This window comes from Nesoenas mayeri (genome assembly GCF_963082525.1).
Source record: "Nesoenas mayeri genome assembly, chromosome: 7".
NCBI classification, from domain to species: Eukaryota; Metazoa; Chordata; class Aves; order Columbiformes; family Columbidae; genus Nesoenas; species Nesoenas mayeri.
Genome location: NC_137551.1, coordinates 35676198 through 35694458, shown reverse-complemented (window position 1 = coordinate 35694458; position 18261 = coordinate 35676198). Strand labels below are relative to the sequence as shown.

Below are 18261 nucleotides of genomic sequence, written 5' to 3'. Positions count from 1 at the left end.
AATACAGCCTTCATATCATATAACCATCTTCTAGTACATAATGGGGAGTCATAAAACATTTTCAAAGTTGAAAAAGCACCTGAGCTGGAAAAAGTGCTTTGCCTCAATTCTTATGGGAACAATTGCAGCAAATGCTGCGTTTGGTGTGTAAACATCCTCCATCTCAGGAAGAGAATGTCGAACATTTTCTTTCCTAAAACAAACAGCATCAGCTTTTGCGCTAAAACACATTTGCTCTGTACCAACTATGTCTTCAACAGCTCCATAAACAGAACAAATTCTAAGGAGCTTTTCAGTATTTAACTACTCTTCCAGAAGCTTAACTTTGATTTCTGAATTATTCCCCAATTGTTTTTTTAGGCCAGTTTAGCAGAGCTGCTACAAAGCTGTTCTCTATGAGATAAAATGTAAGAAAAAAGAGTAAAAGATTGTGCCTACAACTTAGTATAATTTCCAAGTTGGGTTTTTCACTTCAGCTGGTGTTGGGTGCATGATACAGTAACTCCATAAATAAAGTTATATCAGGTAATACTTCTTAGCATAAATAATGTTTGCAGCTTCTGAGACTCTTAACCTTTCATATTTTCTGCTTTTTGTATCCCTACAGATTAAAAAAATCTCCAGAGAAGCTGGTATCTTTCAAAAATGTAATTATCATGTCTTTGGGTACCATCTAAACAAAGGCAGAAAAACTCAGCGACACAGTATCAAATTAAAACTGGATGACTGCTCTGGTTATATTGAAAAATTTGCATTTCGTTTGCATATTTAGGATGCAAATTAGAGAACAGAAAAAATCTTGCAGTGTGTCCTAGAAAATAATTCAGCCCCAAAACATCCAAGACAACTTGCAGCGAGCTTAATGTGATGAAAAGGGTGGTCAGCAAATCATTCTGTTCCTCTGCCAGGGGGTCATTGTTTAAAAACCTTGGCTGAATGTTCCTAAGAGAAGGGAGGAAACAACCCCTCAGCCTGGAGAACAGCAGCTCTGGATGTATCACAACTTCTCGTGTCCTCTGATTGTTTAACACCTCAGACTCTAAGACCTCCAGGCCTGGCCGGTTCCAGAGCAGAATTTACTTTTCAAGCCATAAATGCTCATTTCCCAATGAGGTGACCTACAAATAACACGAGCTTGCGATGTGGAAGTTGGGGATTTATTGCTGTATTTTAGATTTAAGTCCAAATGATCTTGAAAGACAGAAGAATATATAAAAATGCTATTGCTGCCTATTGAGACTGCACATCTTTTTGATTTCTATTTTAAACATTGTACCCTGCATGTTCTTTTGAACATTAATATATAGCAATATGAATCAACACTTGAAAGATCTATGAAACAAGCTATTAGGAAACACAGGGGTTAGTTCTAGTCACCCAATGTGTTAGACGGTTATTGAACATGAGCAGAACATTTTTAGAGGATAATAAACGCCAAGATTTCAAAGCAGCTTAATAATGTCTCTAGTACCAGATAATGAGAAATTCCCTCAAAGCTGCTAAGCTGGACTTTGTTAATTATAGTGGCTGATCTTACAACTGATATATTTAACTTAAATAATTATCATAATTCCTATTTATGTTTCTGCCAACAGTTTGCACAGCAATAACATAACACAACATAACAGGTAAATAGTTATGAAGTATTTGTGGTGGCAAAAGGCTCCCAATGAACAATTACTTCATATTTCACATAAGCATTTTCTAACACAATCTTTATACCGGGAAAAGAAAATATGGAAGAAAGAACAACAGCACAGAAAACAACATATAAAATGTTGTATTTGAGTATTTCCCAAGTAGCGATCAAACCTTTCTGTGGAAATCTGCCTCAGAACTTACCACAAACCAGAATAATATTAAAGAAACCTGAGAGATGATATAGTCATTCTCTCCCAATACAAAACCAGCAAGATCTGGGAAAAATGTTAAATGACAGATTATTAGAGAACCATCACCTGATATACAAGATTAGCATAATATCGAGTCAAATATCAAATTCAGGCACTTTTTAATACATTCTCAATACAGGTCTTTTCTTCTAACCGGGGAAGCCAGATGCAACATTTGATACTGAAGATGCTGTTCCAGGGCAATACATCACATTGACTGGGCTGACTAAGGGCATATAAAGGGAAAATTCTCTAATATAAATACATTTTGTGTATAAAGCGTCTTTGAGTCCTGTCATTAGCCCAGAAACAAGTGAAATCTTCCCAGAGTCAGTGGTACGTGCCCTTTTCAAACAACGATGAAAGAAACTCAGTAGTTAATTTGTGCGCATACTCCTCCACAGAATTTTGTAGACAAAAATCAAATACAATAAATACATTTCTTTCAAAAGCTAGATGCATTGCTTTCAAAAGTTATTGTGTACAGAATACAGAACTGAGAGATGTGAAATATTTACAGCTGTAACATTAGTTAAAGGCTTGACCTTGCTTTCCTAAGAACTGTTGAGTAGCTCCTGAAGCTGTTCAGTTGTTTCCTGGACTATGGCATCTGTGTTCAGATTGTAGGAAATCACATTATTTTGACTTTTTCCCCAATTATTTTTTCAAATGGGTTACCTGACACAGTTCTACACAACGAGAAAGGCCTTTTACATAATCCTGGATATCCAGCCTCAACAGTCCTTCAAAGAGCTCTGCACTTTCCTCCATAAAGAGTTTGCTTTTAGCACTATATTAAGTCAGTTAAATATTGCCACTTGCTTCCCAGCCTCACACAAAACCGCAGAAGCCACGTTAAGACAGTATCTCGAACTAGGAGACTTATTAAACAGTGGGAATCAAAACCTGTTAGCAAAGCAGGATTAACTGTGGCAGCTATGGACTGCACCTCGCATTAGCACAACACATTGTGTTCACCAACTCAAGCATTTTGTAGTGTGGTTATCACCCTTTTAGACTCGCAGATAGACTGTGCTGAGCAGAACAACTGTAGTTAACCATTGTGGAGTCTGTAGTCTTCGTTCTAGTCTAACGACCTCCTCAGTCAGTTCAATTCAGCTGAAAGAAAGCCTGCAAACAGCCTGAAATATATTAATTGTAATCATAATCATAATAACCAGGCTAGAAGAGAACTTCAGAAATCATCTAGCTTACCCTCCTGCTCTTGTATATTTGAACATCTCAAAGCTGTTGATCCAAGTGATATGGGAGGGGCTTTTTAAACTGGCATCAAGACAATTACCACATTAATTTTTCGCCTATCAACAGGCAGAGTGCGGATGTGATTAACTAAAGTAGTTATTTCCCTTTGAAGCCGACAGCAAGTCAGAAAACTCTTTGTGCTTTTCCTCCTTGCTTGTTTCTTTGTATAAGGCACTGTAGTCTGCTTGTTTTACAAAACCATATTTGTAATTAACCCCAGTTTTGCCAAAAAGTCCTTTGGGAGCCTGGCACTGTAATATTCTAAGCTCCACTCGAAGTGAATCATCAGTGACTGCCAAGCTTTAAAAAGGAGATTCTTCTAAGTTAGCCAAAATCAGAAAACCAATCTTCCCCACTCACAAACACTTGAAACAAATTGCCAATTACAGCAATTATAATAATTTTTCACGTATTAAGCTTTCTGTCTCTTGATTCTCAGTTAATTAGTTCTCCAGCACTGAAGAGGTTTCTGCAGTAAATAAAATGTCTAATTTTAAAGTAAACAGAGGGACAAAAAAAGTCAATACTTCTCACTGCCCCTCCCTCTCAAAAGGAGAAAAACTTTGCTCTGTTTGTAGAGAACAGTAACTTACATGAGCGGCTTTTCCAGTCCCTCCCTAATTCCCAGGAAGGCTCTGAGGATTTAAGTTTGTAAAATGCATTGAAGATAGAAAGGCCACTGTGAGGTAGTACCACAGCATTCCTGTTACCTACCTCATATCTGTCTTTTTTTGCAGAACTACAAGAGCTTTTTTAACCCCGTTTCACAAAGATTTCAACTCAACCTTTTATGAAAGGAGAACTATAAATAGCCTCTTAGATTAAAACCCGTAACAGCTGAGAAGGCTGGAAAGGGAGGTAGATATTATCCACCTTTCAGTACTACAAATTGGGGCTGGAAGGGCTTAATTACCAAGATATACTTAAGAAGACACTAAAGGCTGCTATAAAAATGACTCCAATCACAGCGGCTCCACAGATATCACTCCACCTGGGAGAGGGGAAACCATCATTTCTGTCTCTTCCCACGTACCTCTCCTGCACCCCACGCTGATAACGGGCACCCTGAACAAATAGCAGCTTCATGCCGTGCAAAAGTCCCACTGCACGTGTGGAATCTGTCCTCCCCGGTGGCTTAACAGACCCTCTCACATCAGGCAAGCCAAGGATTCGGCTTCTTTTGTTTTCACTTTGAAATCTCAAGGTGGGGACACACTGTGTAACATTTTGTGCTGCTACAAAATAATTTCAGCCTTTGTCTTGGCTTACAAATGTCTCAGGCAGAAACGTGAATTACACACTTGGTGTCCTGAAATGGGGAATTCATGGTTTTCCTTATAATTTTGTCTGTGATGATGCATTCTTTTTTATGATTTTTTAAATTACAAATAAATGTGTAATTCACGATAAATATTCAGTGAAATAATTTCTGTTTACAGTCAGGAAGTCCTTCTGGTTTCAGTACTCCTGTGCTAAGCTTTTTGCAATGGTGCTCAACTGGATATTTGAAGTTCCTTCATATATTGTACCTGAAATCAGAAGAAAATAAATTAGAAGACTATAAAACCCCAGGGACCGTATTAAGAGAGATCAAGAGATTGCTCTAACAGTCCAGTTAGAATGTTTACAATTAAGAAATGAAGCTTTGCTGAGCAAGTTCCAGAAACAGGATTATTATTTACATAAATGTTTGTATTTTATTATCTGCAACAATTAAAATACTCTTCTGCTTGTACAACATAATGACAAGATGTTTTCCTGAAAAGCTATTCCTAAATAACCAACAAAAATTAAGTATTTACAAATTCTATCAGCAATAAGAGTCAAAGGGTAATATTGTTAGAAATGTCAAACTCTTGGGTCCAACGATTAAACTGGTAAACACGAAGTCTTGAAAATGAAACTCCACACAGATTCACATTTTAAAGTCACAGAAAGTATTTTCAATTTTTTTTTAACCCGAATTTTCTTTAATAGAATGGGATGCAATGTGTGTATCTGTATTGTTTTGGTACCTAATTAAACTTTTAAACTATCCTTACATACGCAAGTATTTATACCTGAAGTTTTACCTTCTTATACCTGAGCCTTTGAATCAGGGTTGATAAAGCCAGTCATTCATCCCCAAACTTTAGTACTCCTAGTGCTACAAGAAATAAATGTTAAGAAACTCTCACTCACCTATCTTGCAGTCCCGATAGTACTTTTCTATTGGATAATTCTTTGTGAATCCAACGCCACCCATCCACTCAATACATTTACTAGTTGTCAGTGTTGCAACCTATGGACATAGTTTCAGAGTTACAATTTCAGGATACGAATTCATACAGGTGGTAATAAGTTTTATTCTTTGTAGCTATTTAAAGCAAACCCAAAACAGTAACTAAAGCAGGAACAAGTTGGAAGACTGATATTTTTGAATTCATTGTATTCACGCAAGTTATTTTAGAATAAAAATGACATTTTTCTAAATTGGAGGGCATCAAGAATTCACTAACTGTTCTTTCAGTAGTGCATATAATGGACTATAAAATCGACAAGCAGCAGTACACAAGACAGCAATTACAAAAAGGCAGAAGCAATCCAGGTTTGAATCGCACTAAGACTCGCGGTTGTGACCAGCAGAGTGGAAATGGTCACAAATGGAGTCTCACCGTGCCACTTCTCCAGCCACAAAAAGAGAATTCGGACAAAATGACATCTCTCTAGATGAGTGAAAATACTAATTTACTTTCTCTTCTAATGTTGCTTGGTTTTCAGAATTTTATTTAGGGGCTCGAGCAGTTAATTCTTTGGTGGCCCACTTTACATTCCACGCATGGACTGAGAATGAGAAGATAAAAGGACATACACGGACTTCACAGGAAAACATGAATCAGAAGTTATACATTCAGTAACAGAAGACACATCTAAACAACAGCGAAACAAATCCACTGAATGACGAGATCGCAGGTTACCTCGGCAGCGTAGTATTTGGCCATGCTGGCCTCCTTGATGAACGGCCTCCCGGTCTCCACCAGCCGGGCTGCGTTGTAGGTCAGCAACCTCGCCGCCTCCAGCTGCGTGGCCACCTGAGCGATCTGGTGTTGCATCCCCTGCGAGAAACACACCATAAATCATGCAGAACCAGCACATCGAGCAGAATTTCTAGCAAGAACCATTCTTTTCACCAAGGAACACACTTACGCTCTAAAAGAAGAATACAAAATCTAGGTGGTCTAGTGGTTTGCACATCTCTGCCTCTACGAAATGGAAGTTGGAGAAACTCTGGGCCACCCAAGTCCTTTTAGGAGCTGCGCTCCCATTTTCTCCTTCCCTCTTCTTGCATTCAGGAGTGCTGGAGAACTTCTTGCCCGGCTGTCTGGACAGGAGGGTTCAACATGAACCTCTCCGCATCCAAGAATATCAAGGAAAATTTCAAATCTCAACGTTCTCCTCCGCACCACAGAGACACAGGTAGGTTGAAGCTGTATTTTTATTTGAGAACATTAATATATTAATAAGTCTAGTTCCCTGATGAGCTTAACCAAGAAAGACTTGAAAAAAGTATCTCTTAACTAAAGTAGAGAACTAGCAAGGTGACAACCACGTCTTCCCATGTCCTGTAGCCATGAGACAAGAGATTGGAGCAGTGGAAAAGTATAAAGGACATGACTGGTCTGAATTCATTTGATTCAAGGGGCAGGAAAAAGGTGATGGAGCTCACCTCTAAATGGTAGGGATTACAAAAGAATAGGTTTATTTAAGGAGATCCAAACATTATGATGATTGAAAATGAACATTTAGTTGCCTAACTTGCTCCTAAACCACAATGAAATCTTTCATCTTATTAGAACATCTAAAATTTGCAAAAATATGTATGCAGGTCAAAATAACAAAATGATTCAGCAATTATAAATTCCACTTCCCATTCAAAAAACGGAGTTCAAATAATTTCCTAGATATCTGTGGGCGCTTCCTAAAATTTGTATAAATTATGAGTAGTACTAATGTTCCTTCCCTTCATGCGAGATGTAGGTTTCTTGTAACAAGAAAATTACTATAGTAATTACAATTCTATATCTTCCTTATTAAACTATAGATCATTTTTGCAACAAAGAGTCTTTTTCATTTTAAGATACGGATATTATCATGAAAACTAAATGTCTTTGTATAACACAGGAAATCTAATAATTCAATCAGTTTTCCTCATCTTTTTATAATTTCTAGTGTCTCTAGAAAAAGGCCTTCCCCTGCACCTCATGAAAGGGTATAAGAACTGGAACACATTCAACACACTGTGATATTAAAATCAGAAGAGAAAGGAGTTCCACGTGTATTATTTTTAAAGGCAGTAAATAAACTATCAAGGAAAAGGAGTTATGTTAATAATGTTTTGAAGTTTTAAATGATTTATATGGTGCTTGCAAAGGCACAGGGCATTGAATTTATATATTTCACATGGCAGATGAATGCTCGTCTGAAATTACTTTGACAAATTATTCTCAGATATTGAGAAGTAGAGACATGACACAGTGTGGAGCACAAACTATTCAAATCAGATTACTAATTTGACAAACTTCATCTACTGTGGTAACTGCTACCCCCTTTGGAAGAAACTTCCCGTGTGTTCGTTAACAAGTACCTGGAAATCGAACACGCTTTTCCCAAACTGGACTCTCTCCTTTGTATAGGGAATTGTATGGTCAAAACATCCCTGTGCCAGTCCTAACATCTGTAAGAAATACAATGTATTAAGGTGAGTCAGGAAAAGAAAACTAAACCAAACCAAACCCAGCCATAAACTTTGAGGAATAAGCCTATTCCATCCTATTCCATTCACGAGTGAAACTTTCTTACCAAAGGCAAAATATTTGTGAAAACACTGTCACTAATACTTCAACAAAAGTTATGAGTTAAGTGTGGTTGCACAAATATTAAGTGTTTCTGGCAAAATTCTTAATTACATGGGAAAATTACCGTAAACTAAAGATCTACAGATGTACATTACACTATTAAAGTAAAAATAATCTGAATGATCGTCTTCATTTGAAGGTGCCAAGAAAGTAGCAACTAAGATATAACAACTACCTGACCTTAACTTTTAATGAGGTTACAAGTGTAACTTAGAATAATTAAGAGTAAAATCCAGATCATGTATTTTAACGTCAGAGCCTCTTTATTATTTATCTCTCTGAGATCAATGGGGCCCTCAGTCCTGGTTTTTAAAAGCCATACCAGGAAAAGTTTAATCACAGATAATCTTTAGAAATGATGGAATAGCCAACCCATTTAGCAGCATAGTGTACCACCATGGGGATGTCTACATTTCATCACGGCTATTACTTCTGGTGTGTTTGCAAACTAGGGCAAAAGATAAGGGAGACTGATAGTACAGACATATTACACCCTATACGGTACAACTACATCCACAATAAAGTAGAAGCAAAGAAAAGATTACTTTCAAAAATAAATTAAAAATATAAAAACTTGTCAGAAATAATTTTATTATAGGGCTGAACCTGATTTCCATTGAAATCAGTAGCAATCTGAGATCCAAACTGACTTTACGACAAAATACATTTTGAAATAAGTCCAAGGTCAGCAAATATCTTCCCCTAAGATGCTGTAAAGTGCAATTTTCAAACACAACAATGAATCAGGATGCTTCTGCTATCAAAAAAATATTTTAAAAATAAGTTGACTTTTAAAAACAAGTTGTTGGGAAAACCTCAGTTAGCATAAGGTCACATTTGGCATCCCATACAGTCACAGTCGGATGCATTAATATTATACATTTCAGTGGTTTATATTTTCTACAGCTGGTTCTCTTACTAAAATAAATTTGCATAATGGAAGATAAAAATGTTGATATATTTCAGTAGCAGTAAGTTAACCACCAAAGACAAACTAATTGCCATGTAATGTTTTCTAAATCTATTGCTTATGTCACTGAAGGAGAATTTTATCATTTACAGTTGGTTCAGTATTTTACTGTAACTTAGATACAGGAATAGCGACATCTAGTGGCAATTTAGTTTTTAATAAAGTGTTTTCTAAATAGTTTATTCTTTTTAGCTTTAAATATTTTACAAATGTCAATCCAAATCCAAAGTTACCTACTGGTTGCATTCGGTACTAAACTTAATTACCCACCTGTGCAGCGATACCTATTCTGCCGGTATTTAGCATTCCAATCGCGTACTTGTAGCCTTGCCCAACCTGTCCCAGGATATTTGTCTCAGGAACCTAAAGAATAGAACCACTCAATTACTCCTGTTCTATTCTGCTTTGCAATTGCTAGTGTGGTTCACTGGTGAATCAGTGTATATGTTTCATTTAATGTTCCTCATAAGTGAAGGCATAAAACATAAACCAGACATCTGATTCCTAGAATGTCAGATTAGAACATTTCCCCAAACACATGATTATAAAGTGATGATTAAGAAAAACTGTATCACACTTTAAGAAACACGACCACCCTCCAGACTTCTGTGAAAGAATAGGAAGGAAGAAGTTACAATCTGCCACAGAATCAGTATGCCTAAGGAAAAAAAAATGGGAATTTAATTAGCATTCTTTCCTTAGATGTGGTCAAGCTCCAATTATACACAAATTATGCTTCAACAGCTAAACAACTTACAATACCTTAACATTTTCAAACGTTACTGGGCAGGTAGAAGATGCTCTGATTCCAAGCTTGTCCTCCTTCTTCCCTACATGTAGTCCCTCTGTGTTGCGATCCACTATGAAGCACGTAATTCCCCTGTATTCCTAGGATGAATTACAAAAATAATCAAGAACTGGTTTTTATACTAATCTCACCAAATGGTGGTCTAAATATCTCATGCTGATACTGAAATTTCACGCCCGCTACATTACACACTACATTACTAAATAAAACACTGGCGACATCACCTATTCCCTCTATGTCTGCTGATTGTGGCTTAGCGAAGGCCAGAATATATTTTTCTATTAAAATATATTTATATATACGTAACATATCAATATATAATTATTCATTAATAATTAATTACTATAATAATTAATTATTACTATATATAATACATATTTATAAAATATGTCTATACTGGAAATCACTGGTAAAGCAAGTTACTGCTGTGCAGTAAAGTTACTGCTCGCTGTTGGAACTTGTATCACAAATGAGGGACCAGTCTAATATCCAGAACTGCTGCACACATTTTCCTTGTGATTCCAGTTTGCAGAACATGGATATCACTGTTTCTTCACTTTAGAGATGGAATATACTGAATAAAGTACTCTGAAATTGTTATGATAGTTGTAATGGAAAACCTCAAAGAGTTGATTTGGAATAATGATAATGATTTGGACAGGACACTAAATAACACAGTGACAACATGAAGATTGTATAGCCAGTCTACACTCTGGCATTTCCTACGTACATGCTTAAAATCGTCACATTTTTGAAGTCTTAAGCTAAATTCTTGAAGCCCAGAATGGTGATTCCTGATAGCTGTTGTTTTCCCTTTTTCCTGCCACGTAACTCTTATTCACAGTTCTCTCGCTCATTCTTGTTCCCTCAGCATCTCTCTGGCCAGAAATTTTAAGTTTAAAAATAAATATCTTCAATTTAATTTCTTTTTAAGGAAGAGCCACTGGAAGGAGTTTAAAAAACAAACAGAAGTTTTAAACAATTTAGTTTTGTATTTATTACTCTACCATATTTCTACAGTACACTTTAAAGTCTGCAGTTGACCTTTCTGAATCTACTACCTACATCCAAATTGGTGACAAAACTTAAATGCATATTCAGCTATGCATATTTTTCCCTGAACATACTTTACTACAGTACGCTTGTTAGTTCACTGGTGCATGTAGCCTAAGCTCTATTTTGCCTTCTAACAACAGCAACTTGTTAGTTAAATCAGGAAGGTTGGAAAGACTGAGATTATCTGTTCTTCTGTTACTCGGAATAATACCAATGCTCTTCATTTAAGCAATTATGATTCTGACATTTTTATTTTCCCTGGTGGGAGGAATTTATTAAATTGCTCAGCAAGTTCTCATTTTTGCTGGGAAATATTTTTAAAGGTTTGCTGTCAGCTAGGAAAAGGAGCAAAGAATATTAACTTATAACATGAAATTATTAATATAAATCCATAGTTTCGTGTCATTTCAGTTGTCACTGAAATGCAACTATTCTTCAGCAACTTACTAAGGACGGATCTGTATTTGCCATCACAAAGAAAACTCCTGCGTGTTCTGCTAAGCTAATCCACATCTTTGAGCCATTGATGATATAATAGTCTCCTTTCTTTTCAGCCCGAGTCTTCAAAGAAAAAGCATCACTGCCGGATCCAGCCTCCGAAAGACAGAAACTGCCTATCTGTCAATTGAAGGGGAAAATTCATTTTAATTTGTACTGAACATATTGGCACAACATAAAACAAATTCTGCAATGAAAATAGTTACAAACAAGCAAAAGTCTCTTAAATACAAATATTTCAACCTAATGCATCAAAGTACCTAAGTTTCAGATATGGAGATTCAGAATAGAAACACTATGTATTTAGACATCTTGCAGAGTTGCTTGCTTTCAAAGTTCTTTTTGACAGTAAATGAAATTTTAATAAAACTAATAAGCATCTTCCCACTTTTAACTCTCAGCTACTGATGACAGGATGTATCTATATCACCACAGATCTCAGCTCTAACCAGTGTTTGAAAGTTCACACATATTTTCCAATCTTACAGTCACACGTTTAGTCGCTGCAAAAAAAAAAAGCCCACTAACATTATTTAACTATTAAAAACTATACTATAGTTTAGTAAAGTGAGACTTTGACTCACTGTATCTTTAGCCACTCTGGGCAAGTAAGTTCTCTTTTGTTCTTCTGTTCCATACGTGGTAAACAACTTATTTGTTAGTGTGTTTTGGAGTTCACATAGAAGAGCTACAGCTGGATCAACTTTGGCCAGTTCTTCTACCACCAATATGATTGAAAAAAATGAAGCTCCAGTTCCTCCATATTCTTCCTCAAGCTCAATACTCATCAGCTGAAATGTAAAAGATGAAAACATATTAATTTGGTAGTTTCTGTCAACAACTTCTAAGTCCAAGCTGATACTTAAGAGATTAAAATAAAAACCACAGAATGTATTTCCAGATCCTTCCCCAAAGACCCATTTTCCTTCAATACCCGTAACAAACTAACAGTTCATCACAGAAGTTGATAGTCAATTCATGCAAGAAATAACTAACGTGCAGTACACAGGCCGATCATCACCCTAATCTGATTACATTTTCCAGAACAATTGCAATCTCAACAGAAACCTAATATCTAGAGTTGTCATTGTATAAAATGACATTCCTTTATATTTGATAGCAGGACAGGCTAAAATTGAAGCCAGGAATGAACACCAGGATATGCACAACACAAGTCCTTGTGGTTGCCCAGTCAGGACACAGAGGAGTCCTCATACTCTTTCCCAGCAACATTTACAAAAATCATGGCAGTTCTAGCAGGAGGGGGAAAAGACAAAGACCTCAAAGATACGATGAAGAATGTGGTATGGGAGAGGGAGAGATGGAAGGAATATTACAGTAAAAAAATGGAGAGTGTTAATGCAGTAAAAAAAGAACAGAAAGTTGCCTTGCTGTTAATAAGTCCAAAATGCTTAATGATTCATTAATTCATTTGAATTATATCCCTCAATCTTTTAATCTAAAAATCTGAAAGTGCACAGCTAGAGATTCATAAAATGATGCCGCTTTCTGAATAAAAGATTAAGTAAAAGTGTGCAGACCCCTTGTTCAAATAATCCCTGTATTACAGAGTCTTCCATTTTCGAATTCTCATCCATTTTTTGCACCAAAGGTGCAACTCGTTCCTGAGCAAATTTTGTCACTGCAATGAAGAGAAGAAAGAAAGGGTGTAAGTATTCTAACGCTCTCCTTTTGAAGATCAATGTAACAGTAATGCGGGACTTCTGACAGGTTATGGATGCATCCCCTGACTCTCCCAGATGAGTTAATAAAAGGACAAAAAGCTGCCCAAGTGAAACAAGGTGATGTGCTATGAGGCTCAATTCTAATTGCTTTCTGAACTCAGCTGCAACTCTCTAAAACGAAACAAATACTTCCTATAAATTCAGGAACTTTGAAAGCATCTCAGCAACACAACAGTCTCAACATTTAACTAGAATTAAATAACGAAAAAAAAATAAGCTAAAATTTCCCTTCTAGTTCGACATTTCTGAATTTTAACTACACAGATAATAGGTACCCATATTTTTCAGCATTGTCTCCTCTTGGGTGAATGTTTGAAGGGGAGCACAGACAACTCCATCACTGGGTAGGTTTGGCTTGAGTTCTGACTTGGAGGATCTAAAGACACATGGAGAAGCCTTCCAAGGAGCCACATAGGCCGGAAAGTTTCGTTTCAGCTGTTGATAATAAATACAGAACACGCAAACAGTTAATAGAAATTGTATTTGTATACAGACAGCAATACACAATTTTACCCAGTGCTTTTATAACTTACATTCAATGTCCAGTTTGAAAGATTTTGAAAAGATATAAGCCCTCCAGTGTCCTAAAACAAAATATTCTTTAATGATGCCTCTTTTAACCCCAAACAGTTTTCTTTCTGGAAGTTTACTAACATAACGTTATTTTACAAAGCATTCACAAACATTAATTTTAGTCAATTTCGGTGTTTACAGGCAATAAACCTTATTGATAGTATTTATTTTTATAGATGATTTTGCAAGTTTGCTGCAGCATACATAGTACTAAGTGTATATTTTGACAGAATTAATATATTTATGAACAAATATGTTAAGAGTAAATGTGAAATAGACATAGCAACATTTTTTACAGAAGACTTGTTAATTTTAATGATAGACTTAGTTTTCTCCCTGGTTTTCTAAGGCCCAGCAACTCTTGTTTCTAAGGCAATCTGATAGCACTTCATCTGGATTATTGGTATTTTGCTGTGAAAGGGCTTAACATTTAACAGCACTGTGGATTTTTGTATTCAAACTGAGGTCTTATTGACCACTTAATGATTTTCAGAATAAGCACAAGTTTCAGAGACACAGCCCTGGCATATGAATGCTTCTGTATAGTTCATTTCTGTATAGTTAGTTTAAATCCTACAGTTAGTATGTTGCTAGTACTATGTAACTAATAATATGTTTTATTTAGTTGGTTTATTTAAAAAATACAGTAAGGAACCAAGTAATTTATGCTTGACCTCTCCTCATTTGTCCCCCATACACAACAATTTCAAACTATATCAAGAAGCATCGGTTACCCAACCAAGAAAGCAGAGATATTGCAGAGTATTTTACTATAGGGGGAATGGCATTAAGCACATGTGGCAAAAGTCACAAAAATGAACAGGACAGTGGCTTTTGGGACCGAGCTACATATAGTGATTGTCAGGTGTGTGGACACAGATAATGTAGACAAGTAATTAATTTTGCACCTTGGAGAGCTATAAACTACTTAGTGTTCAAAGACTCACTCAAGCAGATCACAGCAGGCTTTAGAAAGGAACATGTTTGGTTTCAAAGTTTCTAACCACAGAATTTCTCAGGATTTTTGAAAAAGTTAGCATAATGAATACGGTCTGGCTCAAAAAGTAACAGGCTAACAGTAGCTAAACTGCTGTGAAATGTATTCCTGAAAAGCAGCATTCAAACAAGAAGCACAGTTCGACTGACTGACCTCAAAAGAGGCAAGGCAGAAAAATGGCTTTGCTCTTGTGGCTCCCCAAACCCAACTTATTCTGTGGTTAATGCCTACAGATCAGAAGTTTGCTACAGATACCCATCACTATTGCCATGTCCATCTAAAGTGTGGAAATATTAATGTCTTAGCAAGACACCTGCTGACAGAAACCCCCAGTAGAGATACAGCTGTGCCATAAAAGTAACGTATACACAAGCATATGCTGCCAATATACATTTTGCCAGCACCACTCTTCACCCCACAGCGAGCAGATCAACTGTGCCGTAGCCAGATCGCAGGACAGTTCTGAAATGCACACTGTGATAGCAGCATTCCTCAAAAAATGGCAGAAGTTTGAGGTCAGGAAGTAAAAATCCCTTTGATCCTTCTAATAATTCACTCCCTTTCATGTTGGCTTTCAACACCTGTCAACTCCCTGGCTGAAGAATTGATGTAAACAGATCTACAGACTCCTTTTCTTGGAGACAAGATTCGTAAGCCTATTACAGTAAGGAAACTCTGAATTTAGCATAACCAGCCGTACACAATGAAAATAGTGAGAAGTGGTAATATAGAAAACAAATATTGCTGTGAATATTCAATGTTCATTCACATTCAACACCCTTGGTCACATAAAACAAATACTACCTAGTGGGGCTGATTCAGGAATACAAATCTGGATGATCAGCAATAGCTACAACACTTTCCAATGAAGACTGAATTACTGGGGACACTGCAGGTCTTCAGAGAAAACCAGAGAAATAGTTCCTTTAATAAAGATAAAATCCAAGGCAACCATGTTCTGGAAGCTGTTAGACAGGAATGGATTATTTGCAGAACCTCCAGCTCTGGTAGGGTCATTCAACACCCAGTTGTGTAAGACTATTAAATATCCAGCTGTGTAAGTCCATATGCTTAGCAAGGTCTGCGAAGGAAAAATCTAAGTATACACACACACACATATATATATTTAACACTGTATATTTCCTGAGCACTTATAGGATTACAAATCACACATACTTCCTGCTTCTTCTACTGCTTTATTTCCAAGTACAAAGAAGAGAGCATTTTTCTTTCATGGTGGCACAACCAAAGATGAATCACTGAGAATATTTCACCAGTACCAACCAAGAGCTGCCAGGACAAACACATGGTGCCTTTTTAAGATTAACTTTTGAGATAGTCACATGTCCTACCACAGCAGGAGAAACCAAGGCAGCTCTCAGTGTACTTTTGCAGACAGGGTTTGACAAAATGATACCTGATTGAGATGGTGCGACAGGAAAAAAAGGAATATTCATAATGATGTTACCTTGAAAAGTCTTATTATAAAACCAGTAGGTTGGGCCCAAGGGATGGGAACTTTGTTGGCAACACCCATACACAGAGCACCAACCCATAGGTATGCCAGAGCAATAGCAGTGATGTTTTATTTCAACATTTAGATTTAAAAAGAAAAAGAAAATAAAGTCTCTACATTTTTTTTACATTTTTATTCTTAGAAGTCATGCAATCATATAGCATTTCTAACTTCCAGATAGCTATTTAAAGTGCATGTGCATTATTTAAATGTTTTGATACTGTGGCTTTTTTCCCTCTTTTTCTGTAGGTAAGGTAACGATTTACACTGTGACAAGATTCAGACTGCTTGCCCCACTAAACACGTGTGTTTGAAAATTCGTTTCTGGGTTGCTGATAACATTGATTTTTCTGTTTATCTCCTTTTTTACCTCCACCTCGGCTCTTTAAAGATCAGTTATTTTCGTTTCCTTCTATTTGTTTTACAATTTAAAATGAGGTTTTAATGCTGGCAGACCTGGCAGCACCAGTAAGATATAAATAAAGGCCAAAGCAATGTATTTTCCTAAGCTCACTTTACTTTTCTTGCTGAGTTCCACTCCTGCACCCATTCTAGCTGATTTCCAGGCAGCTCCTATTTCTCAGCAGAGAAGCTTCATCACAGGACACTTGCTTGCCCTCATTTATGGCATTGGCTTTGCTTTATTTCAGATGGCACAACACACCCACAAGCTGCCATGAGAAGGTCCCAGGCCAGCGCGTCTTCTCGCTCTGCACATTAAAAGCACATGTGTGGCACAAACCCGCGTTTTCTTCTTGTTTGCTTTGTCTTTTTACCACCTACAAATATTTGGTCTGTTTAGGTAAGTTAAGGAAACATCCAAGAACCTCTGCTGCTGGACTTCTCACAGACACATCAGCCACATGCTGCTCCAACTTCGTGTTTCACAAGACTTACAAGAACTTTTCATAGCAGCAAGATACAGGATCACAGAACGGTTGGGGTTGGAAGTGACCTCTGGAGATCATTCTTCACAGAAAGGGTTGTCGGGCATTGGAACAGGCTGCCCAGGGCAGTGGTGGAGTCACCATCCCTGGAGGGGTTTAAAAGGTGTTTAGACGAGGTTCTCAGGGACATGGTTTAGTGCCAGAGTTAGGTTATGGTTGGACTCGATGATCCTGAGCGTCTCTTCCAACCGAAATAATTCTATGATTCTATTATATGGTCTAGTCCAACCCGCCTGCTAAAGCAGGTTCACCTAGAACCACTCCTCCATATCAAAAAAACACCAGACAGAAGGAGAGAAGGTACTTTCATAGAATTACAGAATCACTTCAGTTGGAAGAGATCCTCGGGATCGAGTCCAACCATAACCTAACCTAACTCTAGCACTAAACCATGTCCCTAAGAACATTACCTAAACGCCTTTTAAACCCCTCCAGGGATGGTGGCTCCACCACTGCCCTGGGCAGCCTGTTCCAATGCCCAAGAACTCTTTCCAGAAAGATTTTTTTTCTTAATATCCAATGTAAACCTCCCCTGGCACAACTTGAGGTCATTTCCTCTCATCCTGTCACTTGTTACCTGGGAGCAGAGACCAACCCCCTCCATGCTCCAAGCTCCTTTCAGGCAGTTCAGAGATCAGAAGGTCTTCCCTCAGCTCCTGTTCTCCAGCTGAACCCCCCAGGTCCCTCAGCCGCTCCATCACACTTGTGCTCCAGCCCCGTTCCCTTCTCTCACCTCGCTCCAGCATCTCAAGGGCTTTCTTGGTGTGAGGGACCCAAAACTCAAAGCCACCCTCACTTCCCGCACAGCTGCACCAGAACCGGCCGAACCGACCCCGCTCCCCCCAGCTCCGATCGCAGCTGCCACTTCCCACAGACGTAACGGACACACGGAACCGTAACCGGCGGGCTGAGGTGAGAGGTGCGGGGGGAACTCCCGCCCTGCAGCTCCCTCAGGCGCGCGGCATCGCCCCGCAGCGCCCGCACCCCAGCAGCAGCACAAGGCGCCCACCCCGCCGAGCGGCCCCGCTTCACCTTCCCGCAGCTCCTCAGCCACCCGCCCGCCGCCGCCGCCATGTTGCCGCCCGCCCCGCCCCCGGTGAC

The 18261-nt window shown here is 37.9% G+C and overlaps 1 protein-coding gene across 2 annotated transcripts; it reads right to left on the bottom strand.

Annotated features, from left to right (window-relative positions):
- Positions 1-1158: 1158 nt before the first annotated feature.
- Positions 1159-18234, bottom strand: ACADSB (acyl-CoA dehydrogenase short/branched chain; the record flags this gene model as incomplete). Of its 2 annotated transcripts, XM_080347788.1 has the most annotated exons (11): positions 1159-4684; positions 5337-5436; positions 6113-6250; positions 7780-7869; positions 9291-9383; positions 9783-9908; positions 11332-11502; positions 11967-12173; positions 12924-13024; positions 13403-13562; positions 18193-18234. In XM_080347788.1, 11 exons carry the CDS (start codon positions 18232-18234, stop codon positions 4614-4616), a joined length of 1299 nt encoding a protein of 432 aa, XP_080203914.1. In that variant the 3' UTR covers positions 1159-4613. The 2 variants fall into 2 exon arrangements, with proteins under 2 accessions (XP_080203914.1, XP_080203915.1); XM_080347789.1 differs by lacking the exons at positions 12924-13024; positions 18193-18234 and having other exon boundaries at positions 13403-13509.
- Between the last annotated feature and the right edge of the window lie 27 nt (positions 18235-18261).